Source organism: Copidosoma floridanum, unplaced genomic scaffold, assembly GCF_036245765.1.
Source record: "Copidosoma floridanum isolate Cflo_tuat_1 unplaced genomic scaffold, Cflo_Japanese_pri ptg000019l, whole genome shotgun sequence".
NCBI classification, from domain to species: Eukaryota; Metazoa; Arthropoda; class Insecta; order Hymenoptera; family Encyrtidae; genus Copidosoma; species Copidosoma floridanum.
In genome coordinates, this window is record NW_028321896.1 from 4,846,839 (window position 1) to 4,874,002 (window position 27,164).

Genomic DNA, 27,164 nt, shown 5'->3' on the forward strand with positions numbered 1-27,164 from the left:
ATCTCTTTTATTTTGAAACTCGTCGATCGGAAATTTCACCAACTACCTGCAATTAGTTAATTGTACTTGGAAACTGTCGTTCTTATCAAGCCGATTTGATAAAAACAGTATTTTCCCCGTGTAACGCGTGTCATGGATGACTGTGCAACTCACGAAAGTAGAAATTTCAAAACTATCCAAACAGATATACCTTATCTCTTTTATTTTGAAACTCGTCGATCGGAAATTTCACCAACTACCTGCAATTAGTTAATTGTACTTGGAAACTATCGTTCTTATCAAGTAGTTACCAGAAGAATTCTAAATTGGGCTCCTTTCAGAAACTTAACTTTCCTCCGAAGAAACATCCATTTTTTCCACTATATACGTTTAACGTTCAATACTATTTTGCAATTAAAATTTGCTTGCGTGTATTCTCCATTTAGATCGATAATTTCTATTAGCGCTAGAGTATATATTTTGAATTCATATCGGAATATTGCAACCAACATGACTGTACATATGTTTAATTTAACTGGTTAACGATTTTAGTCAATCCTTTCTCATAAAGCTTACAAACAAAATGCTCATTCTATTGAATTGTTAGTCTGCTTTTCTGGATAATTAACAGCATCAACGATATAAAAAAACTAAATGAAGAATTACATCGTAATAGTTATTGAGTGAAATGGTCCTACATGTTGTAAAAGACGTGTCATATCGCCAATATGATACTAAAAAATTGGAATTCGCATTGTCTTAAAACTTAAATTTACAGCAGAAGCAAAAATTCAAATTAATGGAGAGAAAGAGAATAAAGATAGATAGTATCTTTATTGGCATGAAATATATCTGTTATTATCTGTTATTTTGAAACTCGTCGATCGGAAATTTCACCAACTACCTGCAATTAGTTAATTGTACTTGGAAACTATCGTTCTTATCAAGTAGTTACCAGAAGAATTCTAAATTGGGCTCCTTTCAGAAACTTAAATTTCCTCCGAAGAAACATCCATTTTTTCCACTATATACGTTTAACGTTCAATACTATTTTGCAATTAAAATTTGCTTGCGTGTATTCTCCATTTAGATCGATAATTTCTATTAGCGCTAGAGTATATATTTTGAATTCATATCGGAATATTGCAACCAACATGACTGTACATATGTTTAATTTAACTGGTTAACGATTTTAGTCAATCCTTTCTCATAAAGCTTTTAAACAAAATGCTCATTCTATTGAATTGTTAGTCTGCTTTTCTGGATAATTAACAGCATCAACGATATAAAAAAACTAAATGAAGAATTACATCGTAATAGTTATTGAGTGAAATGGTCCTACATGTTGTAAAAGACGTGTCATATCGCCAATATGATACTAAAAAATTGGAATTCGCATTGTCTTAAAACTTAAACCTACAGCAGAAGCAAAAATTCAAATTAATGGAGAGAAAGAGAATAAAGATAGATAGTATCTTTATTGGCATGAAATATATCTGTTATTATCTGTTATTTTGAAACTCGTCGATCGGAAATTTCACCAACTACCTGCAATTAGTTAATTGTACTTGGAAACTTTCGTTCTTATCAAGCCGACTTGATAAAAACAGTATTTTCCCCGTGTAACGCGTGTCATGGATGACTGTGCAACTCACGAAAGTAGAAATTTCAAAACTATCCAAACAGATATACCTTATCTCTTTTATTTTGAAACTCGTCGACCGGAAATTTCACCAACTACCTGCAATTAGTTAATTGTACTTGGAAACTATCGTTCTTATCAAGTAGTTACCAGAAGAATTCTAAATTGGGCTCCTTTCAGAAACTTAAATTTCCTCCGAAGAAACATCCATTTTTTCCACTATATACGTTTAACGTTCAATACTATTTTGCAATTAAAATTTGCTTGCGTGTATTCTCCATTTAGATCGATAATTTCTATTAGCGCTAGAGTATACATTTTGAATTCATATCGGAATATTGCAACCAACATGACTGTACATATGTTTAATTTAACTGGTTAACGATTTTAGTCAATCCTTTCTCATAAAGCTTTTAAACAAAATGCTCATTCTATTGAATTGTTAGTTTGCTTTTCTGGATAATTAACAGCATCAACGATATAAAAAAACTAAATGAAGAATCACATCGTAATAGTTATTGAGTGAAATGGTCCTACATGTTGTAAAAGACGTGTCATATCGCCAATATGATACTAAAAAATTGGAATTCGCATTGTCTTAAATTTTAAATCTACAGCGAAAGCAAAAATTCAAATCAATGGAGAGAAAGAGAATAAATTTTGGAATTAAATTATTTTTAAGAGAATAAACAAATACATAGCACGGTGGCGCCATCTGACGAATGAGTTTTATACCAATACCCTCATGAGTAACATATCCCCTCTATAGTTGACAGCTCATCGGCTTTTGGGCGGTCTGCACTTGAGCCAATCACGGAGTTGGACTAAAGAGAAAGTGGCCTGTCCAGCCCTGCGATTGGCTGATCGTTTGCTCATTCGTTCTACCATGAGCGCCATTGGTCGTAGCGTGCGGTGACGGCGGTTGACGGCGGCGAGTATTGATGCGTCAAGTAGGGGTAGGTGTAAGTAGCAGTGCCTATAAATACGCGATCAGAGCACGTGTTAAAGCAGTAGATCTTTGAATTCCAAAGTATACCTCAGCTCCAGCTGTGCCTTGCAAGCAAAGCATTGTTTGAGACATATATATCCGTTGAGCCGTTCCGACTGTTTTGGCGGTAAGCCTCTCGAGAGAGTGCCTGTCATCGTTCATCGCAGTGCAAACGCAAACTCTGTCGTTGTCAAAAAAAAGAATAAGTACGTAAACGGTATACTTACTTCTATGTCGTTTTCTTGTATTTCGATTAACTTTTACCGAGGCATGGATACTATAATTCATGTGGCACTTTGTTTATTCAAGTATGTCGTACAGTTACTTAATTATTTATTTTGTTTTCGTTCTCCACAGTGCCGTCGAAAAAAAAAGTGACCAATACCTCTAACAAGCGCAAATCTCCGGATTCGCAAGCCAACGTAGCCATGCCTGTGAAAAAGGCTAAAACCTCCGGAAAGAAGCCTGAAGTATCCCAAAATAATGGTATGTAATTTTTCCAAGCATATTGCAGGAACTTTCTGTGGTTTGCATGAGCAGCAAGGTAAACGCAGTCTTTCGTGTTTCCACACAGCTTTGTATAGTTCAATTGATTAACGAATTACAAGAACCTAGTGTTCCCTAGATAAACGATATATTACATTTTTCAGGGCCACTAAAGATAAAAGTGACCAACAAGCGCAAATCTCCAGATTCGCAAGCCAACGTAGCCATGCCTGTGAAAAAGGCTAAAACCTCCGGAAAGAAGCCTGAAGTATCCCAAAATAATGGTATGTAATTTTTCCAAGCATATTGCAAGAACTTTCTGTGGTTTGCATGAGCAGCAAGGTAAATGCAGTCTTTCGTGTTTCCACACAGCTTTCTATAGTTCAATTGATTAACGACTTACAAGAACCTAGTGTTCCCTAGATAATGATATATTAAATTTTTCAGGGCCACTGAAGATAAAAGTGACCAACAAGCGCAAATCTCCAGATTCGCAAGACAACGTGGCCATGCCTGTGAAACGGGCTAAAACCTCAAGAAAGAAGCCTGAGGTATTCCAGAATGATGGTACGTAATTGTTTGTTTTGCAAAATTCCAGGCACATTGCAGGAACTTTTTGTGGTTTGCATAATGAAACGTGGATGCAGTCTTTCTTGTTTCCACATTGATGACATTTAATGATCTAGTGTTCCCCGATTAATAATAAGTAACAACTTTCAGATCCTAAAGTTAAAGAGCTTCTCCGTCAAGTGACCACAAGTGGTATCATTCTTACCTGCGGTCAAGGAGACACAGGCCAACTTGGCTTGGGTGACGACATCCTGGAAAAAACACGGTTTGCTCAAGTGCCACACTTCCTGAATATGGTTTCCATAGCAGGAAGTGGTATGCACAACGTTTGCCTCACGGATGAGGGAAAAGTAGTCACGTTCGGCTGCAACGATGAGGGAGCCCTCGGTAGAGACACAACCGAGGGCAGTGAAGCTACTCCTGGACTCGTGGATTTACCTGGACGTGCGATTCAGGTGACGGCAGGAGACTCGCACAGTGCCGCGTTAATGGAGGACGGAAGAGTTTTCGTTTGGGGATCCTTTCGGGTGAGTAATCAATTTCCCAAATCATAGTTATAATCCATACAATTTCCATTAAATTCATACATAATAACAGATGGTACAATTAGTTGTATGTTGTTTACTAAAATTGAAACAATTTTTAGGATTCACATGGAACACTTGGACTATTGACGAAAAACAAAGAAAGTGCTCCAGTACAAATTTTATCCAATAAAAAGTTCATTAAAATTGCTTCTGGATCCGACCACTTGGTTTTACTGGATAATACCAGAAAAGTTTTAACCTGTGGTTGCGGTGAACAAGGCCAACTTGGACGGTTACCTGAACGAAAAACAGATAGACACAGTGGTCGAGGTGGTAACAAATTGCTGACACCTGATCAAGTTTATTTCAAAATAAATAAAAAAGTAGAAATTGAAAACATATGGGCCGGTAGCTATGCTACCTTTGCCAAGGATGCGAATACGGATAATCTGTATGTATTTGGCCTAAATAACTACGGTCAAATTGGTACGTTAAGTATTGTATGAATTTTTAATATTTAATTTCAATCTTATTTTAATTTTTAATTTTGTATTCAATTGCAGGTCTCAAAAATTGCGACAAGTCCTTCCACCCTAAAGTGTCAGATACGTTTAGTGGACGTAAATGGGTTCAAATTAGCTCGGGACAGCATCACACTATTGCTTTAGACGATAAAGGGCAAGTGTACGTTTTGGGAAGGAAAGAGTATGGAAGACTAGGTCTTGGCATTATGAGTGAAGATGCCACAGAACTTGTACTCGTACCCAAACTAAGTAATACCAAATGCATAGATGTTGCAGCTGGTACTGCTCAGTCTTTTGCTGTAACAGAAAACGGTAAATAAGTACTACAACCTCTCGACTAATCACACTATATAAAGTAAAAATTTATCTATAAGCTCGAAAATTTTGTTACAGGAAAACTATACGCCTGGGGAATGGGCTCTGAAGGCCAGCTTGGTACTGGAGAAGAAGACGATATTTTAGAACCCAGATTAATTGAATCCAAATATGTGAAAGAAGTTGAGGTTCTTCGAGTTTCTGGCGGAGGACAGCATACTATTATTCTTGCAAAGAAAAGCATCGAATAATTATTTGTATATTTCAAAACTAGGATCAAGACATACATTTTAGTTAGTTTTTTCTTTCAATGAATTCTAGATTACTTAAATATTTAGTTATTATGGAAATACGTAATTAGTGGTATCAAAACCAAATGTCAATTTGAACATCTTAGTGTGTTGTTGCTTTGATACACGTTGGTGTGATTATTATTTTTAAAAAATTTAGTGACTTGGAAATTTACAGTGAATAATCATATTTATCGTAACAATAATGTGAGGTGCTAAAGTTACTACTGATTCGAGGCGTACGATTCTTACTTATTATTTATGGTCAACTACGGACTTGTGTAACAACTACTGCATGCCCAAATCTTTGAATAAGTTGTCTGCACGATTAGTACCATGATAGTATACATATGTAATTAATTGTATAAATGTATAAAGATTTTAATGAACTTGTTACAATATTTTGAATTGTAAGATTTTTACAACAGTTATCATTTTGTTTGTTACTACTAGCAACATCGTATCTTAAGTGCAGAAGCTAGATATTATCTGACTATTTTGTCGGTATCTTTTTTTGATGTATTTACGCGGTTATTTGTGCCCTTACATAAATGAATGAAAATTTGTACTTTGGTTAAAGTACGGTATTATATTTTTAGCATTTTGTGACTCTTTAAAGGATGTTGGGACGTTAATGTTAATCTGTGCCTTGCGATGTGAAAATATCCATCTCTTGTAAAATAGTATTTTTAATAAAATTTTTTTGTATTATTTTACTATAAAGCTATTGTTTCATTTCTCGTATTGATGTTGGAGCCACATTTTTTTAAAGATACTCCGCTAACTTATTAAAAACTGATTAAAAATGTTTCTTATTCATTGTCAATATGTTTATTACTATATCGAGCAATGATTTTTTTAAAACCGTGTAAGTTTGATTACAAAGAAATTATAGCCATGTATCATTGACTGAAGATCCATTTTAAATCAATGATAATAATATATTATTTTAAAGTCCTGAAAAAGAAATACACGGTAATATTCTGCAAAAAAATAAAATCCTCTTTTGAAAGTCACAAAATTATTTTTACAGCCTTTATTATTTTGTTACTTTTCAAATGAAGTGTATTATAAAAAATTTTTATCCTAATAATTAATACGCACCTTGCGAGCAAAAACTCAATATAGTAAAAATGAAAGGAAAATGAGGTCGTCGATAGTAAATAATAGAATAATAATGTATCAAGAAGAAAAAAGAAAGATAAACAATCAATCAAACATTTGTTTTTTTGTGGATCGATTTTTTTTTATTTACAAGAGTAAAATATTATGTACAAGACGTTGCATCCAATTGTGTCTTTTTAAGGTAGATTTTTTTTTTTTTCTGCCACAGGTTGCTGATACACAATTTTCCAAAGTATTATGTTTTCATAACATGGATGACTGTGCAACTCACGAAAGTAGTAATTTCAATACTATCCAAACAGATATACCTTATCTCTTTTATTTTGAAACTCGTCGATCGGAAATTTCACCAACTACCTGCAATTAGTTAATTGTACTTGGAAACTGTCGTTCTTATCAAGCCGATTTGATAAAAACAGTATTTTCCCCGTGTAACGCGTGTCATGGATGACTGTGCAACTCACGAAAGTAGAAATTTCAAAACTATCCAAACAGATATACCTTATCTCTTTTATTTTTAAACTCGTCGATCGGAAATTTCACCAACTACCTGCAATTAGTTAATTGTACTTGGAAACTATCGTTCTTATCAAGTAGTTACCAGAAGAATTCTAAATTGGGCTCCTTTCAGAAACTTAACTTTCCTCCGAAGAAACATCCATTTTTTCCACTATATACGTTTAACGTTCAATACTATTTTGCAATTAAAATTTGCTTGCGTGTATTCTCCATTTAGATCGATAATTTCTATTAGCGCTAGAGTATATATTTTGAATTCATATCGGAATATTGCAACCAACATGACTGTACATATGTTTAATTTAACTGGTTAACGATTTTAGTCAATCCTTTCTCATAAAGCTTACAAACAAAATGCTCATTCTATTGAATTGTTAGTCTGCTTTTCTGGATAATTAACAGCATCAACGATATAAAAAAACTAAATGAAGAATTACATCGTAATAGTTATTGAGTGAAATGGTCCTACATGTTGTAAAAGACGTGTCATATCGCCAATATGATACTAAAAAATTGGAATTCGCATTGTCTTAAAACTTAAATTTACAGCAGAAGCAAAAATTCAAATTAATGGAGAGAAAGAGAATAAAGATAGATAGTATCTTTATTGGCATGAAATATATCTGTTATTATCTGTTATTTTGAAACTCGTCGATCGGAAATTTCACCAACTACCTGCAATTAGTTAATTGTACTTGGAAACTATCGTTCTTATCAAGTAGTTACCAGAAGAATTCTAAATTGGGCTCCTTTCAGAAACTTAAATTTCCTCCGAAGAAACATCCATTTTTTCCACTATATACGTTTAACGTTCAATACTATTTTGCAATTAAAATTTGCTTGCGTGTATTCTCCATTTAGATCGATAATTTCTATTAGCGCTAGAGTATACATTTTGAATTCATATCGGAATATTGCAACCAACATGACTGTACATATGTTTAATTTAACTGGTTAACGATTTTAGTCAATCCTTTCTCATAAAGCTTTTAAACAAAATGCTCATTCTATTGAATTGTTAGTCTGCTTTTCTGGATAATTAACAGCATCAACGATATAAAAAAACTAAATGAAGAATTACATCGTAATAGTTATTGAGTGAAATGGTCCTACATGTTGTAAAAGACGTGTCATATCGCCAATATGATACTAAAAAATTGGAATTCGCATTGTCTTAAAACTTAAACCTACAGCAGAAGCAAAAATTCAAATTAATGGAGAGAAAGAGAATAAAGATAGATAGTATCTTTATTGGCATGAAATATATCTGTTATTATCTGTTATTTTTAAACTCGTCGATCGGAAATTTCACCAACTACCTGCAATTAGTTAATTGTACTTGGAAACTATCGTTCTTATCAAGTAGTTACCAGAAGAATTCTAAATTGGGCTCCTTTCAGAAACTTAAATTTCCTCCGAAGAAACATCCATTTTTTCCACTATATACGTTTAACGTTCAATACTATTTTGCAATTAAAATTTGCTTGCGTGTATTCTCCATTTAGATCGATAATTTCTATTAGCGCTAGAGTATACATTTTGAATTCATATCGGAATATTGCAACCAACATGACTGTACATATGTTTAATTTAACTGGTTAACGATTTTAGTCAATCCTTTCTCATAAAGCTTTTAAACAAAATGCTCATTCTATTGAATTGTTAGTTTGCTTTTCTGGATAATTAACAGCATCAACGATATAAAAAAACTAAATGAAGAATCACATCGTAATAGTTATTGAGTGAAATGGTCCTACATGTTGTAAAAGACGTGTCATATCGCCAATATGATACTAAAAAATTGGAATTCGCATTGTCTTAAATTTTAAATCTACAGCGAAAGCAAAAATTCAAATCAATGGAGAGAAAGAGAATAAATTTTGGAATTAAATTATTTTTAAGAGAATAAACAAATACATAGCACGGTGGCGCCATCTGACGAATGAGTTTTATACCAATACCCTCATGAGTAACATATCCCCTCTATAGTTGACAGCTCATCGGCTTTTGGGCGGTCTGCACTTGAGCCAATCACGGAGTTGGACTAAAGAGAAAGTGGCCTGTCCAGCCCTGCGATTGGCTGATCGTTTGCTCATTCGTTCTACCATGAGCGCCATTGGTCGTAGCGTGCGGTGACGGCGGTTGACGGCGGCGAGTATTGATGCGTCAAGTAGGGGTAGGTGTAAGTAGCAGTGCCTATAAATACGCGATCAGAGCACGTGTTAAAGCAGTAGATCTTTGAATTCCAAAGTATACCTCAGCTCCAGCTGTGCCTTGCAAGCAAAGCATTGTTTGAGACATATATATCCGTTGAGCCGTTCCGACTGTTTTGGCGGTAAGCCTCTCGAGAGAGTGCCTGTCATCGTTCATCGCAGTGCAAACGCAAACTCTGTCGTTGTCAAAAAAAAGAATAAGTACGTAAACGGTATACTTACTTCTATGTCGTTTTCTTGTATTTCGATTAACTTTTACCGAGGCATGGATACTATAATTCATGTGGCACTTTGTTTATTCAAGTATGTCGTACAGTTACTTAATTATTTATTTTGTTTTCGTTCTCCACAGTGCCGTCGAAAAAAAAAGTGACCAATACCTCTAACAAGCGCAAATCTCCGGATTCGCAAGCCAACGTAGCCATGCCTGTGAAAAAGGCTAAAACCTCCGGAAAGAAGCCTGAAGTATCCCAAAATAATGGTATGTAATTTTTCCAAGCATATTGCAGGAACTTTCTGTGGTTTGCATGAGCAGCAAGGTAAACGCAGTCTTTCGTGTTTCCACACAGCTTTGTATAGTTCAATTGATTAACGAATTACAAGAACCTAGTGTTCCCTAGATAAACGATATATTACATTTTTCAGGGCCACTAAAGATAAAAGTGACCAACAAGCGCAAATCTCCAGATTCGCAAGCCAACGTAGCCATGCCTGTGAAAAAGGCTAAAACCTCCGGAAAGAAGCCTGAAGTATCCCAAAATAATGGTATGTAATTTTTCCAAGCATATTGCAAGAACTTTCTGTGGTTTGCATGAGCAGCAAGGTAAATGCAGTCTTTCGTGTTTCCACACAGCTTTCTATAGTTCAATTGATTAACGACTTACAAGAACCTAGTGTTCCCTAGATAATGATATATTAAATTTTTCAGGGCCACTGAAGATAAAAGTGACCAACAAGCGCAAATCTCCAGATTCGCAAGACAACGTGGCCATGCCTGTGAAACGGGCTAAAACCTCAAGAAAGAAGCCTGAGGTATTCCAGAATGATGGTACGTAATTGTTTGTTTTGCAAAATTCCAGGCACATTGCAGGAACTTTTTGTGGTTTGCATAATGAAACGTGGATGCAGTCTTTCTTGTTTCCACATTGATGACATTTAATGATCTAGTGTTCCCCGATTAATAATAAGTAACAACTTTCAGATCCTAAAGTTAAAGAGCTTCTCCGTCAAGTGACCACAAGTGGTATCATTCTTACCTGCGGTCAAGGAGACACAGGCCAACTTGGCTTGGGTGACGACATCCTGGAAAAAACACGGTTTGCTCAAGTGCCACACTTCCTGAATATGGTTTCCATAGCAGGAAGTGGTATGCACAACGTTTGCCTCACGGATGAGGGAAAAGTAGTCACGTTCGGCTGCAACGATGAGGGAGCCCTCGGTAGAGACACAACCGAGGGCAGTGAAGCTACTCCTGGACTCGTGGATTTACCTGGACGTGCGATTCAGGTGACGGCAGGAGACTCGCACAGTGCCGCGTTAATGGAGGACGGAAGAGTTTTCGTTTGGGGATCCTTTCGGGTGAGTAATCAATTTCCCAAATCATAGTTATAATCCATACAATTTCCATTAAATTCATACATAATAACAGATGGTACAATTAGTTGTATGTTGTTTACTAAAATTGAAACAATTTTTAGGATTCACATGGAACACTTGGACTATTGACGAAAAACAAAGAAAGTGCTCCAGTACAAATTTTATCCAATAAAAAGTTCATTAAAATTGCTTCTGGATCCGACCACTTGGTTTTACTGGATAATACCAGAAAAGTTTTAACCTGTGGTTGCGGTGAACAAGGCCAACTTGGACGGTTACCTGAACGAAAAACAGATAGACACAGTGGTCGAGGTGGTAACAAATTGCTGACACCTGATCAAGTTTATTTCAAAATAAATAAAAAAGTAGAAATTGAAAACATATGGGCCGGTAGCTATGCTACCTTTGCCAAGGATGCGAATACGGATAATCTGTATGTATTTGGCCTAAATAACTACGGTCAAATTGGTACGTTAAGTATTGTATGAATTTTTAATATTTAATTTCAATCTTATTTTAATTTTTAATTTTGTATTCAATTGCAGGTCTCAAAAATTGCGACAAGTCCTTCCACCCTAAAGTGTCAGATACGTTTAGTGGACGTAAATGGGTTCAAATTAGCTCGGGACAGCATCACACTATTGCTTTAGACGATAAAGGGCAAGTGTACGTTTTGGGAAGGAAAGAGTATGGAAGACTAGGTCTTGGCATTATGAGTGAAGATGCCACAGAACTTGTACTCGTACCCAAACTAAGTAATACCAAATGCATAGATGTTGCAGCTGGTACTGCTCAGTCTTTTGCTGTAACAGAAAACGGTAAATAAGTACTACAACCTCTCGACTAATCACACTATATAAAGTAAAAATTTATCTATAAGCTCGAAAATTTTGTTACAGGAAAACTATACGCCTGGGGAATGGGCTCTGAAGGCCAGCTTGGTACTGGAGAAGAAGACGATATTTTAGAACCCAGATTAATTGAATCCAAATATGTGAAAGAAGTTGAGGTTCTTCGAGTTTCTGGCGGAGGACAGCATACTATTATTCTTGCAAAGAAAAGCATCGAATAATTATTTGTATATTTCAAAACTAGGATCAAGACATACATTTTAGTTAGTTTTTTCTTTCAATGAATTCTAGATTACTTAAATATTTAGTTATTATGGAAATACGTAATTAGTGGTATCAAAACCAAATGTCAATTTGAACATCTTAGTGTGTTGTTGCTTTGATACACGTTGGTGTGATTATTATTTTTAAAAAATTTAGTGACTTGGAAATTTACAGTGAATAATCATATTTATCGTAACAATAATGTGAGGTGCTAAAGTTACTACTGATTCGAGGCGTACGATTCTTACTTATTATTTATGGTCAACTACGGACTTGTGTAACAACTACTGCATGCCCAAATCTTTGAATAAGTTGTCTGCACGATTAGTACCATGATAGTATACATATGTAATTAATTGTATAAATGTATAAAGATTTTAATGAACTTGTTACAATATTTTGAATTGTAAGATTTTTACAACAGTTATCATTTTGTTTGTTACTACTAGCAACATCGTATCTTAAGTGCAGAAGCTAGATATTATCTGACTATTTTGTCGGTATCTTTTTTTGATGTATTTACGCGGTTATTTGTGCCCTTACATAAATGAATGAAAATTTGTACTTTGGTTAAAGTACGGTATTATATTTTTAGCATTTTGTGACTCTTTAAAGGATGTTGAGACGTTAATGTTAATCTGTGCCTTGCGATGTGAAAATATCCATCTCTTGTAAAATAGTATTTTTAATAAAATTTTTTTGTATTATTTTACTATAAAGCTATTGTTTCATTTCTCGTATTGATGTTGGAGCCACATTTTTTTAAAGATACTCCGCTAACTTATTAAAAACTGATTAAAAATGTTTCTTATTCATTGTCAATATGTTTATTACTATATCGAGCAATGATTTTTTTAAAACCGTGTAAGTTTGATTACAAAGAAATTATAGCCATGTATCATTGACTGAAGATCCATTTTAAATCAATGATAATAATATATTATTTTAAAGTCCTGAAAAAGAAATACACGGTAATATTCTGCAAAAAAATAAAATCCTCTTTTGAAAGTCACAAAATTATTTTTACAGCCTTTATTATTTTGTTACTTTTCAAATGAAGTGTATTATAAAAAATTTTTATCCTAATAATTAATACGCACGTTGCGAGCAAAAACTCAATATAGTAAAAATGAAAGGAAAATGAGGTCGTCGATAGTAAATAATAGAATAATAATGTATCAAGAAGAAAAAAGAAAGATAAACAATCAATCAAACATTTGTTTTTTTGTGGATCGATTTTTTTTTATTTACAAGAGTAAAATATTATGTACAAGACGTTGCATCCAATTGTGTCTTTTTAAGGTAGATTTTTTTTTTTTTCTGCCACAGGTTGCTGATACACAATTTTCCAAAGTATTATGTTTTTCTTAGACACTGACGATTCAAGAACATAAAAGTTAAAAACATTACTTCGTCGTATATTTATATAATATAACGCACCATACATACACACGCAATCATCAAATTCCGCACACTCGTATACATATTATATATTATATTTATCCGTACTTTCGCAGGTATACGCGCTCATTCGCTCAAAGGGGGGTAGTAAGTGTAGTTTTGCGCATCTCATTATTCGCTCTCAAACGCACGCAATTACTCGCGTTTTCACATTCTGCCCAACGAAAATCTACAAAACTTGTTTGTCTGTTTGTTGACTTGCAAAACACGACGTGTACATACGAGCACAGTGAATCGTGTTATCTTTTGCATTTTTTTTTTTTTCTTCATCTGATGCATACGCATACGTGTGGTTGTGTGTGGGTCTATCTTTTGCCATTAAGTATAGTAAATATATCTATATAAGTATAGGTACGTTTAAACGCTCATGTGAGGGTGTGTATGTGTGTGTGTGTGTGTGTACATACACTATACGTATATACGTAAGTGCGCAATATAATGTCCCTCCCCCCGCACGCACAAATATATACTGCACTTTGCCTTGTACAATATACGTCCATAGAGAAGGGGTGTGTACATAGTCAGCAAGTATTACATTTTGGTATATGATGGTCTCGCGTTTCTTTTATCTTTCCCTATTTTTATACTTATATATACTTAGCAACTACGTGTATGCATTATAATATATTATCTCTCTTTGCACACAAACGATGCCATCTTCTTTTTTTTGTTTTCCTCCTCCCCCCCTCAATCCCTCTTGCATTTCTGTAAACAATTTTCGATCTCCCTTTCGCTCGGCGCGTGCTCCTTTCTTTCCCTCCCTTATACTTGTACTTACATATTTAATCCTCATTCGCGTTTACACACGTCTATTTCTCCCTCGCTCTCGCCTCCGCATAGTGGTGGCAGCCCTGGCGGACGAAATTTCACGAACCACCGCATGACCGATCACAACCCAATCGAGTCCCACTATATATACACGTATACATCTTCCCACCCCCCCCCTCCCACTCGGCATTCCCGAGCATCCAGGTGTACCTTTTTTTTTCGCGCAAAGGATACCCGTGGCTCTACACGTGGACGCACGCGCTCTTTGCAAAGGAGAGCAAGAGGAGGAAGGGGGTGCAGAAAGTCACGTCCTCCCCCTCCCCCCGATTCTTTGTCGCTGCCTTTATTTCGATCCCCGGCCCTCCCCTTTTCTTTTCAACTGCGAGGAAATGGCGAATTTTGCATGATCCCTGGTGTCTCGGAAGGGCGGGTACGTAGACCCTGTAGGCTCTCTTTGCTGCCACCCTCTCTATGGAATCCCCATTCTCCGAGGAAAAACGCGAGCCCCAAGAAGAATCGGTATACTTTGAGCCGCGGTGGTTCGCTCTCTTTCGTTTTTTTTTTTTTCTTTACCCATGTACTTATTTCTAGTTGACGTTTACGATGCACCATCACAGTCTCGATGACATTTTTTCCACTCAACAAATAACATCGGTCTCTTCGGGGGGTGCGAGCTCGTTTATACACCCCCGTGAGTTGAAACTCGCGGTGACTTTTCGTTTCGTCCGTTGTTGCTCTTTATCCCGAGGACACGAGAGGGGGTCGTCCTGTCGATGCTTCCTCCGTAGGGAGTCTTGGTCGTGACGGGCTGCACATTACCTCAGCTGGCCGAGGAAGAAGGCGAGGGCCAGGAGGATCGTCCGCGAGGTTGGCCATCCGGCCGCCGTGTTGCCGTGCTGCATCGCCGCTGGATACTCCCCTGCGGACAGTACAAGGTGGCGGTTATTCGTTCGGGCAGTTGAACGTTATACGCGTGTATGGGGGTATTTGGGATTTTCTCAAATTTTCGCGTTGCACGGGCAGATTATGGGCGGATAAGTTGGCGGGTCTGATTATTTCGGCGCAGCCGGTGGTGACCTCGGCTTTTGGCCCTGTTAACTTTAACGGCCGATTTCTCAACTTTTCCCGGCTCCACCAGTTTCCCAAGTTTCTGCTTTTAAAACGTACATGTGTAGGGTAACTAGTGCGCTTATGTATATAGACACGTTTTGTACATTGCGCGAGAGAGTCGCTTTATAAAATTTCGCTGCCTTCCAAATTGCCTCGCTTAGTTGAAAGACATTAATACACACAGTTTTCGGGATCATTACAAAACTTGGTTCCTTTTTTTTTCTTTACTTTTCGAGAGGATGAAAAAAAAAGAAAAAAAGGAAATTCTTTGTTTGCAGTTTTTCATTGAAAATACATTTCTGAATTGATTACGTGTGGCATGAAAGTTGGGAAATGAAAAAAAAAAAAAAAAAAAAAAAAAAAACGATGGAGATTGCCTCGTTATTTCAATAAGCGTAACTAAAAGCCAACAGAGGAAACGAATGTCCTGGAGCACGTGACGGTCCACATCATACACACACGGGGGCGCAAGTGGAATTTAAATTAATTGCAAAGCTACGCGACGGAAAGCCGAACTATAATTTTCCATTCATTTTCCACCGGGTGGGTTTCCTTTTCATCAAATTCCTAATTTTGTGAAAATTTCCGTTTCAACCCCCGCTGCTCCGTTATTTCAGCCAACGCAAGTGGACATGGTATATATTTATAATGACGACCACGCAAACCCGGGTGTACAGACCCAATTTCGCCGGATGATTGTACTCGTGCGAAATTTCAACAACCTGATCAGCGTGCCATTGAAAACTCAATCCTCAAACACAAAATTCGATGGTAATCAAAAGATCAAATGCTTTAACCCTCGTCTTGAGAAAAAAAACGTCAAATCCACCTCTCCATGCCATCATCGCTTCGTGGCCGATAACCATCAGATACATTCTCTCATAGTATCTAATGTACCATAAACCTCGTTTCACAGCATCAGATATCATCAACTGCACCCCTGTAATATCCACGTAGATAGTAACGCTCTTTTGCACAACTGAATAACCTTCCTTGCTCGCGTAACTATTAAACGCGTGTGTATAAGGTGCCCATTCGCGTTAGCCCAAATTTTTCGTCCACACCCGCGCACGCTTATTCCCTGGCATCCCTCGTGGCCCTGTCCTTTGGCTCGTATCCAAAGGCGAATCCGAGAAGTCGTTCGGCTTAACAACGTGGCTCTACAGGAGTAACACATGATCACATTAGCACACAATTTAATGGCTCCGTTTATACATATGGGTGTATAAATATATGCCTTTACGAGGCTTGGATATGATGAAAAACAACAACAACAACAACAACAACTGACGATAACAGAATCAAAGATTCACGAATCAAGGCATCATCGCGTAATCAATCATCCAGAGCGAGAGAGAGAGATCCAGTAGGCCAAAGCTGCATATATCGGCATGGGCGTGTAGCAGTGTAGGCCCAAAAGTCCTGCATCATCCGGGGATGTATGTATACACGCTTGCGCGCACGTATGATTGGCAACCAATATTATGGAGCCAAGTGCACACACGCACACACACACACACACATATACCGCGGGGAGTGGTGCCTACGGCGCATCAGCAGCTTACCGAGCAGCTTGTCTTGGCCGCGGCTGATGCTGACTGGACGTGCACGAGCTTACGTAGGTATATACGGTCTAATGACCGGCACCAGAGGCGAGACTAATTGCATCTCACGAGCCAGCGAGCCTCTTCAGCCCCCTTTTGGTAATGGCTGTACCTATATTATGTGCATGCAATACAGGGGAAGGGTCCAGCAGTGCGTGCGCTAACTGTTGCAGATTGCAACGAAGCCCCGTGTACAGGAGAGCTGATCTCTTGGCCTTTTACCTCCCCCTATACCGACCGATTCCTTCCCCTTTCCGTACAGCGGGAAATGTGCCGAGGCGGAAACCGGAAGCGCCGCGTCGTAACGACCTACCGCTACTTTAGGCCCCTGCCCCATCCGTCTTCTTCCTTCCTCCCTGCCTCCCTCCCTTGATCCTCCGTATAACATGTAGCTGGACGAGCGTGCCATCACCGAGACGTACAGTCTCTCTCTCTGGGCCCTCGTTCGATCTTTTATATACACATTCTCCCTCGTCCGGGAACTGTCATTTTCTCGAATCGCTGTTGGGGCCCCGATGCCGCGACCGGGGAGGATATTATCTCATACGTTGCCCCGACTTTTGCCTCTCATTGGAACTATACCGTCTCTCCCTTCGGATGCGCACACACACTCACTCTTTTTGATGATTTTCCCCCACGTGATCGTTTTTCCGATTGTTGAGGTGATGTCGGGATTTACACGTGCACCGTGCGAATGAACTTTCGAAAAAAGAAAGAAAAAGAAAGAAAGAAGGATTATCGCGCGGAGCCGAACGAACGTGTATTGACCTCTCGGTGGTGCTGGTGGTGGGAATTTGAAATTCAAATGCGTTTTCCGGGCCATCGATATTCATTTGCGAGCAGATTACCACTGGAAATGAAACGAGAACCAGTGCGTGTGCGTCGGACGCGCCAGGAAGAAAGAAAACAGGAAAAAAAAAGGGGGTCACTCGCCAAACTTGCCGTGAATTTTTATCCCATCCCCCTCCCCTCCCCGTATGCAATCTCTCGACCGATTGTATAGGGCAGGAGAGAAATCCCTTCGGTTCGTCGAGCTACTCCCCCATTCGGGACTAATTGCGAGATTCGGTGGACAAAGGGGGAGAGAGATTGTCTCGAATAATCGCGCCCTTCCGAAGATAAAACTGTACCTGTTCATCCCTTCGATCCCCAGGCTCGTTAAAAGGTAATGCCAACCGAGCTCTCTCCGTAATGCGCCGCGGCAGCTTCTCCATTGCTCTACACCCACCCACCCATTCGACACCATTCTCTCTTTTGCACCGGGACTCGAGTAAGTATCTGCCGTTAAATCCAGCCGTTCCACCTCCGTTTCGTCAAAGAAGCCATTCTCTTCTCCTCCGTGGCACTGCACGTACAGACACACTTGTTTCCTCCAACCCCCTTTTTACTCCGTTCTTCTCACTTCCTTTTTCCGTCATTGTCTAGTTCTACGTGTATTTCTATATGAAAAACCTCGGCTTAGCCCCACCAATGAGCTGAAGAGCCATTATATATATATACACATATATATATACACACATAATATCATACTCTTTGACGGTATACACATCGTACTATGCTCGTTAACAATAGCACTCGACAATGCCACACGGGAAATGCGGTATTTATGCGTTTTGCTATATACTTAACGGGGAACCAAATTCGCAGTCTAATTATATCAACTCCCCCTCTCTCACTGTGCTTTGTGGGTGATATTGGCAAATAACCAAATACTGCTGCCACTCTTTACACGTTATCTAGTTCAGTTATGGGTATATAATATTATACCCTGGGTATCTTGAAAAATATGTAATCCTAATGGAATATCATTGACAACTCGATATGGCAACGTTGACGCGTCACGTTTCATTTGGAGGAATAATAACATTCCACATGCCGTCAAATTGTGTCTCTTCTCTATGTCTCCCTCTCTCATTGTCAATTTGCTGATATATTGTGTCAACCTTTCATCGAGAACAACAACAATCATAATAACAACAACAACAACAACAACAATCCCGATCGTATGGGATCAATCGAGCCGTATATTAACGAAATCAATACGTCGCGTGATGAACACGCGAACGAAATGAACAACCGTGTGTGTGCATATTATGTGCGCGTATAGTTTGTCGTTATTGCCGCTCGATGGAACATTAGGGAACGTGACGGAATCGGCGTATGTATCGTAGATTTGATGGAATTATGAAAATTGCGTTTATTCGGTGGATCGTCGCGTGTATGTAGGTATACATATATTTTGTGCGAAAAAACACACGTGGACGGGAAAACGAGGAAAAAGCACGCGTCGTTAAGAAAAGTTTTCATCACCGGGTATACAGATGCAAAGCCTCGGGGTAATAAGTTGTTGCAGAGGGGGGGGGGGGGCGAAAAACTTTTTTTGCGTCATCGGAGGGAGAACCTAAATTTGAAACAACTTCCGGCGCTGTCCTATTTTACCCAAAACTTACGCTCCCCTGGAAACTTGTCCCTCCGTTCGATGAAATTTTTACCCCGACTCTACGTACGTTTCTCTCTCTCTCTGTTCGGTGCATGTTATACTTAAATGTCGCTCTCGCGTAATAGGTGTGCACAAGAACTTGGCGAAACTTTCCTTTCTTTCTTTCTTCCTTCGGGAAACTTCAGGGATTTTATTTTCTTCGTTAAACACTTGCAATTTTCGTCCCGTCGCGCGCGTTATTAGCAAAACAGATATACATGTGGGTAAAATTTTTAATTTAGAGAAGCAAAGCGAACAATCAGAGTCATTGGATGCAAGATGAAAAAAAAAAAAAAAAAAAAAAAACATCAAGAAAAAGGAAAAAACGTAGGGTAAGAGCCACGGGCTCGAGGGATATACATTGTAACGAGCGCAATAACGACGAATCGTCGAGAAGCAGTGCATGCGTCGAGGGCCCTCGAGGATGCCCAAAATACAATGAGCACCAAGTACTTAGTAAATGCGATGGCAAATGGAATAATGATCGAGCAACGGCGGGTTACATTGAAGTGGGTACCCATGCTGCTCCTGATGTGCAATAACTGTGATGCACTGCACGGGTATATATACTTATGGCTCGATCGATATATTGTTTTTAAGGTCCACTTTTTCTTTTTTCTGGCCCCTAGTGTACCCATACGAGGCCATTGATTTCCCGAATTTATAGATAATTAACGCGCAAATCCTCTGTACGCGCAAATGTATTCTTGCATCCGTTTCATTCACGCAACAAATATCAAATATAAATCAAACGAAAATATTGTTACTTCTATTTTAATCCCCTGTAAATTAAAAATGACCTTTCAATTACCAACGAAGGACATTACATCGGATCCTGCGATAATGAAGCGCAGACAGTGGAGCGTCAAAGTGCAGGAAGAACATATCAAACGACTGGAGACAGTTAAACGACGCAGTGGCCGATCGATGAAAAGAAAAGGAAAGAAAGGCAAACACGGGGTATAAGTGGGCTCGATCGATCGGTAGCAAGCTTGCATGTACGGTAGTCCCAATATACATAATAGGAGGGAGGGGGACGAGCGCGTATACGAACAAAAGTTTTGTCCTATTTCGTAATCATTAATCATCATCGGGGATAATACGTATAACGCAGTATACACTTGCGTGTACATATTATATCATCTGTATTTATGTACACAGTGTGTATGTATCGGTATGGCATTGAGGGAGACACGAGCACACACTCACGTTTTACAGAGAAGCAGCAGATGCGCTGATGACCAATTTCCCGAGACTGCCCGGTGTGCCTCGGAATAACGCACGTCAAGGGGCCCATCTGCGTATTGCATAATGTTCATCGTGAGTGACAATATTAAATACGTACGCAAACGGCCATAGGTATACCCACGCATATACTGTAAATTCAAGTTTGTTGGAGTACGCGTTTTAAAGCGTGTCATCGAAATTTCGGTTTTTTATAAAATACATTGCCGTGGTCTTGATAAAAGTATGTTAAGAGCAACAAAATAATTTTTTTCTTCAACTATTGAGATAAAACGGCTGTAGAGAGTAAAAGATTTACGTCACAGATTTCCTACATTGGGTTTTTCCCACTCCAAAGTGTCCAATTTAGGTAAAACTGGTTTACTATACTTGGTGCACCACAGATTTTGTATGGTTATTCAAATAATTAATAACACACAACTGCGATACATTTTATAAAAAACAAGGAAATTTCAACTACACGTTTAGAACGTATGTACTTTAACACACTTGGATTTACAGTGTATACCCGTGAAAAGTTACCTAAATTGTCTCTCGCAGTTGATTATATACTGCGTGCCCAAGCGTCTCCCCCGTAGTGTCCATAATAGCTACTTACTCGCGATTGCACGCACAGGTGCGTACGTACAGATATACGTAATGCGAGAAAAGTCTACGAGTTTACATTGTGTATGGGTACAGTGCACGCAGACTAAAATCTCGGGGGGGAACAAACAGCGCGGCACGCACGTTCTCGTTCTGCCAATATTTGCCGAAAGCGCGCGCGGATTTTTGATGCGAATGGACGGATGGATCCCTCGTTCCAGCCGATCTGTTTGCACCGATTCCGACCGGTGCGCGGGGGATCATGGCGCTCGCGACATTTAATTTGCCCCCGGGAATGCGCATACGTCGGGTCGAGTACAAGAAAATGCCACGGTATACGGATTACGTGCCCCCGGCCCGCTGCGTGCCCATGGTGTTTGTCCACGGGTTATGATTGGCACTGGGAAATGAATGTGTGCGATCGGTCCTCTCCAGCGTATACGCGTGGGGGCACGGTGGGTTGCGGCCCTTTTTTGTACATCGCAAATAATTTTGCCGGAGGTGCCTTTTACTTTTCAAACTTACTGGGTTCACACGTACAATACTTCGCCATCGGTGTTGTTCCATTGAACCGCGTTCCTTCGTGTTACTTTGATGATTAGACAAATACACACGTGTATAGTCTTTTCTTGTGAAATCGAAACCAAAATGTTTATTGATGAGTAATACCGTAAGATGCATGATTCCACCGATTGAGGGGTCCGTACATGATGTTAGGGATAACGCGAAATACCAATATTCCCCGTGTGCGCACTTGTAGCGTTTCCTTGCGCCATGAGTTACGCAACTTTGATGCGTGCGTATGAGGATTCTCATGTATGTACCAAAGAGGGGTAGTTTCGATACGCTGTTTTGGCCCAGATTATTAGGATTATTATTAGCTCGGGTAATCTCGATGCTCGTGCGCGCGTGTGTACCGATTCAGAAAAAAAAAGTACATGAAACATCGAGGGGTTTTTTTTTTATAGTTTCTGCTCATCCGTTATCCGTACACAGGTGGTACCTGCTCAATGACTGTACCCACGTGCAAGTGCCAAAATAAGGGTGAATCCGCTCGAGCGTGTCTAATATACTTATATACAGAAACGAATGGAGCTTCCGCAGCTAGATCATCGCAACCCCCCAACTGGCTCCATTCCTCGTTTCCCGGGCCCGGCCGTTGGACCGAAGAAAACATCGGAAAGTTATTTGTCACTCGGAGCGAGAAAGCGCCAACCCAAAGGGAAACTGTCTGCCCCTCGCTCGCAACACATCTCCGTTCTGCTCGAAATCCATTTTCCACTCCAATTTATGCTCCAAGGTGTTTCGTACTATCACCCCCCCCCTTCCCCCCTCTCTAGGATGTAAATTCGCGCGAGGGTGGGGGAGGAAGAGCTCGCGAACTTTTGGCTTTTCGAGTTGCGCGCTTATTCTTTCCGTGCAGTTTGTCCTCCGACCCCTCCAGCGACTGGTTTATAGTTTACGCGCACATTATATACAGCGCCCAAGTGAAAACTTGGGCTTCGGAGAGTCGCGCTAAACGCGTTCGAGCGTTTGTTTGTTGACACAAATCTAACTCGCGCTCGCCCCTTCCCTCCTTACCCCCTCCGTCCTTCGCGTGTATAACGTATAGTATGGGTAGACTCGTCGGGGCACGGATACACTCTTTTCGATTTGTTAGTGAAACATCATTTCTTACTCAAAGTGTTATAAGCTCTATTTATGTTAAAAAAAAAAAAAAAAATCTTTTCAATTACCACACAGTGCTTGGCAAAATTTTTCTCTTAGTAAAAGCAATGGGTGAAAATTTAAAAGGTAATAAAATTTAGGGGAAACAAGAGCCAAAGTACATTTGAAAGAGGTATTTTTTTTTTCCTCAATGTTTCATTGTAAAGGGTGATGATGAATAAAACATCAGCTCGGCAAAAGCGAAAAATGCGTTTTCACCAGGAATAGGTAATTTTTCTTTCAATCGTGCAGCCGCGCTTGCTCTCTCTTCGAGTTTATTTTGAATTTTTTAAATTGGATCGCGCTAATTACGTGTTTATCGAAATTATTCATGAGCACTCGATTGGCCGCTTGGTGTGGGTGTGTGCCTTACCTATACGCGCTTCCACAGCCAAAGCTCATTTACGTAAAACATTGCTCGGGAAAGGTAATTTGGTTTCGAAGCGAAGCGACGGAGTGACGGTCTTTTTCGCGAAACACATAATATTTTCCCCGTACGGTACACTGTGGGGTTGCAAGTGTGTATACCCACATATATTTGTATGGAATACGAAAGGGATGGAAATGCCTTACCGTTGATCACGTGCACGTTGACGCTCGCCCTTTCCGCTGCCGTCGGGACGCAACTGTAATTACCACTGTCGCTCAACTTTATTCGGTTGATCTTCAATCTGAAAAACAAAGAACGAACGTGTTGACTTTTTTTTTTTTTTTTTTTTTTTTTTTTGTCGTACGTGCCCGCCCGGCAGAAATAACCAAACTCCCCGTGAACTGTCACTACCCGTCCAACCACATCGAGATCAAGAGAAAAAATAAAAAAGGGTATTGACTACAAGTCCCGTACAACTCTGTTACCTTTTTATCACTCGTATCGGTGATTGCAGGTCAAGTTTATCTCTAAGGATCAAGCAAAGCCCACGACAATTGGATCAAATTACAATTAATTAGAAAAAAGCAGGGAAAAACAGGTTTTGTTTCCCTTTGCGTCCCAGCGGAGGGATGAATGGGCTTACTTGGAGGTGAGGGCGTCGCTCCACTTGGTCTCGACGATGATGCGGGGCTCGACTTCGTTGTCCGCCATGGTCGAGGTCATGATTTGACCGTTGCCCCGGAACCAATTGACGGTGCCGAGGTTGTGCGGTCCCTGGGACATGACGCAGGTAAGGGTAAGCGTGCTCCCCGGGTTCACCATGATGTCCTGCTCGCCCATTATCCTGGCTCGCGCCTCTGCAACACACACGGGCCATCATAATTTACCACTGTTTTACTGGGTTCCCTACTCGTTGCAAGCAATTCCTATGCCGTGGCGTCGACTCGTGTCTCGTCCCTTGTACGTACAGCTATGGTAAAAGGGGGGGGGGCAAATCCAAAGTCAGGCATGGTAGTAGGCCATATCAGCCATACGTACAAGTGCCGGGGGAGTACGTAGGGGGGGGGGTCTCGATTTATGGGGATCGGAGCAAGGAGGAATCGCTCGCTCGCGACGCTGAATGGGCCATTTCGATGTTGCGGGCCTCCCGCGCTCACGTGTACGCGTGTAGGAGGATAAAGTGCTTTTACGCCTTGGCGGAGGAGGTATTTGTGCCGGGGAATAATGGCCCCTCCGTATAAATGGGTGTATCGGTGTACAACTGTGGAGGGCCAAACGGGCACGTGTACGTAGTGCTCGTATTTATACTTTTTTTTTTTTTTTTTTTTTTTTTCCTTTAGCCTTTTTGAATTTCGCTTCGAGGTCACGCGCCACCATTGTGCTGTCGAAAAGAACATTCATGGGATGTAACCATTACACCTATACGACGGGGGATTTTCGCAATTTCTTTTTTTTTCCTCACCGCGTGCTCCATTGTGCTATCGTACCTAATTGCAAGTCCACAAAACAGAGATCATCGTTGACGATCCATTTGGTACTGATTGATAACATTAGTATAATTAAAAATGGATGATTTGCTTATTGACACGTAGATATATATGCATTATTTATTTGTCATCGACGTGTAATAAACTATGTTGGCTCGTGACTTTGAACACGTCGATTCGGCAGTTAATTAATCCCGATGACAATGTGTATTCATCGATATAAATACAATCGTTGAGTTTTGCTTATTCCGAATGATTATAAAAATAATATAATATATAAACACGAAAATTGATTTCATACTCTTGCAATGATATTCGCGATTAAATGCTCACTGCGATAATGGGCCATTGTGTATAATTTCGCGTGTACATACATAATAATGGCACATCTCAGCGTCTCTATAAATGCAACGTGCATATTATACGCATACACGTATAGAGTACGTGATGTTTCGACGATGCGTTGTTTGCTCACGTATATATATATAATATATCTTTACGGATCACACGCACACACGTGGATCGATGGAACGAATGTGGGTCATTGCACAGAAACTATATATACATTATTCCACGTGTGTCTCTTACGTTACAAAACAATAAATTTGCATTAATTTATGCTCAAACTGTATTCTTTTAGGCCTTGTAAAGTGATGAACCTCCCCAAAAATGCAAAATTATCGATCGGACCTTGGGAGAGCGATGATAATCAAAATTTGGAAAATCCCACTTATCCATCGGAATATCAGAGATTTTTCGTATAAAACGCCCCACATATAAATATACATCCACGGGTACCTCCAGTTCTGACAAATGAGAGCCAACAAAGAGGGACAACAGAGGGAGAAAAGCCGAAAATGAATACACGCGCTATCTGATTGAATAATTAACAACTCCCGTATCTCAGTCGTAATGGCGCAGGCCTCCCCCCTCCCCTTGGACACAATCTAAACACGGGCGCTCTAATTAATCGCAGCCTCCGCCCGAGCGCATAATTCTGAGGACTTTATTACGAAGGACCCTTATTTTTTCCCGAGCCCCATCTCCACGTACCTCTCCTCGCTAGTGCTCGTAATTTCAGCTCGCGCGTTGAATAAACGGAGAAAATGGAAAAGTAAATTTATCTCTCCCCATCCCTCCCCGGGCCCCTTCCGTAGAGGATCGGCAGCGCGGGATGTTGAAAAAAAAAGGGGGTGCTCGGGAGTGCTCCATACACTCTGTTTGGCCATCGGCGAGGAAGGGAGCGCTCCTATTTTTCCCGGTGTGGGTGTAACGCGAGGTGCGCGTATCAGGCCTCTTGAATCCCCTCCCCGCCCCGGCAAGGACCACTCCGTTTCGGCGACACGGGGGGAGGGAAAGCGGCGGAAAAGCTCGCCACGACGACGACTCTTATCGTTGCCACGCAGCTGCGGCTCTCTGTTGGCAAACAAAATCTACCCTCGACCCTTTCTCTCTCTCTCTCTTCCACTGCGATACGCGTGCATGCAAACTCTTTCGACGCGCGTGTGCCACTGTTGTGGGTGTAAACCAAGAAAGAGAGTGGACGCGAAAACGGAATTGATAAGAGCCTCGACTCATTGAAACCAAAAGAGCTCGAGAGAGGCTGGTATCGTCGGCCTCCGCAAGCTCGAAGCTTTTCCGTCTCTCTGCCCTCGAGCCGAGAGGGGTGGGTGGGTGTCATTAACGAGCCATTCAACCTAGCTCGTTTGTCGCCCCGAGAGTTTACTACGTGCACGCGAGTGACGCTCGCAAGGGCTTACATTATTTGTACAACGGTTGGGAAACGAAAGTAAATCGTCGCGAGGAGCGCCAGAGAGACATCGGAGGTTTTTCCACACCCCATCCCCTGTAACTGCATATCGCGGGGGGAGATAGCTCCCGGTGACGGCTTAAGAGATTCCGGGTACTGAAATTTAAGATGCTCTGGATCCGAGAGGGAGCTGCGACAGACGCGAGCTTTTTTCGCGAGAGTCAGTGTCACTCGGAGGGAAGAGGAATAAAAAAGATAAACTAGACGCGCGATGCTCAACTCTCTCGCTGTCTTTGCGCTAAAAGGCACGTCTTTCATTTTATTCGCCGATGCTTTTTCTCCTTTTTCTACCTCCCTCCCGTGCGTTTTTCTTTGGCGTTTATAATAAAAATTCCAGAGTTAAAGACTCGAGCGAGAATTTTCAAGAGTTATTGGGATAACTTTTTCTCCTCCACTTTTTTCGTCAATTAAACGCGTTTCATCAACTCCGCATCGATGGGAAATCATTATGGCGATTAATGTTTGAAACAAACAAAAAAACTTTCGTTTTTTTCAACCCCCCCCCCTTCCCATACCAGATTCGTCGTTGAAATGCTTTTAAGAAAATATCGGTCAGATTATTGGTTTTCCGTCACTTTGTTTTTATTCCGCAACGATCGGCCGGTATACAACTTCGACGCAATTTCGCGAAAAGTATAATGGTATTTTA

General features: G+C 40.1%; 3 protein-coding genes across 3 annotated transcripts in view; 2 read left to right on the forward strand and 1 right to left on the reverse strand.

Moving 5' to 3' along the window:
- Positions 1 to 2,595: 2,595 nt before the first annotated feature.
- Positions 2,596 to 5,945, forward strand: LOC149374513 (regulator of chromosome condensation-like). Its single transcript, XM_089592728.1, has 8 exons — positions 2,596 to 2,815; positions 2,967 to 3,095; positions 3,260 to 3,379; positions 3,543 to 3,662; positions 3,816 to 4,192; positions 4,312 to 4,678; positions 4,756 to 5,028; positions 5,110 to 5,945. Coding segments are annotated over exons 1-8 (1,560 nt in total). The 5' UTR covers positions 2,596 to 2,814; the 3' UTR covers positions 5,283 to 5,945.
- Positions 5,946 to 9,159: 3,214 nt separating this feature from the next.
- Positions 9,160 to 12,603, forward strand: LOC106645489 (regulator of chromosome condensation). Its single transcript, XM_089592713.1, has 8 exons — positions 9,160 to 9,379; positions 9,531 to 9,659; positions 9,824 to 9,943; positions 10,107 to 10,226; positions 10,380 to 10,756; positions 10,876 to 11,242; positions 11,320 to 11,592; positions 11,674 to 12,603. Coding segments are annotated over exons 1-8 (1,560 nt in total). The 5' UTR covers positions 9,160 to 9,378; the 3' UTR covers positions 11,847 to 12,603.
- A 2,140-nt stretch (positions 12,604 to 14,743) lies between these two features.
- Positions 14,744 to 27,164, reverse strand: part of dpr1 (defective proboscis extension response 1) — a 238,263-nt gene continuing 225,842 nt past the window's right edge. The window contains exons 4-6 of the mRNA XM_089593180.1: positions 23,862 to 24,075; positions 23,422 to 23,519; positions 14,744 to 15,037 (exon numbers count right to left, since the gene is read on the reverse strand). Coding sequence (XP_089449306.1) covers positions 14,934 to 15,037; positions 23,422 to 23,519; positions 23,862 to 24,075 — 416 coding nt within the window. The 3' untranslated portion in view covers positions 14,744 to 14,933. The remainder of the gene's footprint in view (positions 15,038 to 23,421; positions 23,520 to 23,861; positions 24,076 to 27,164) is intronic.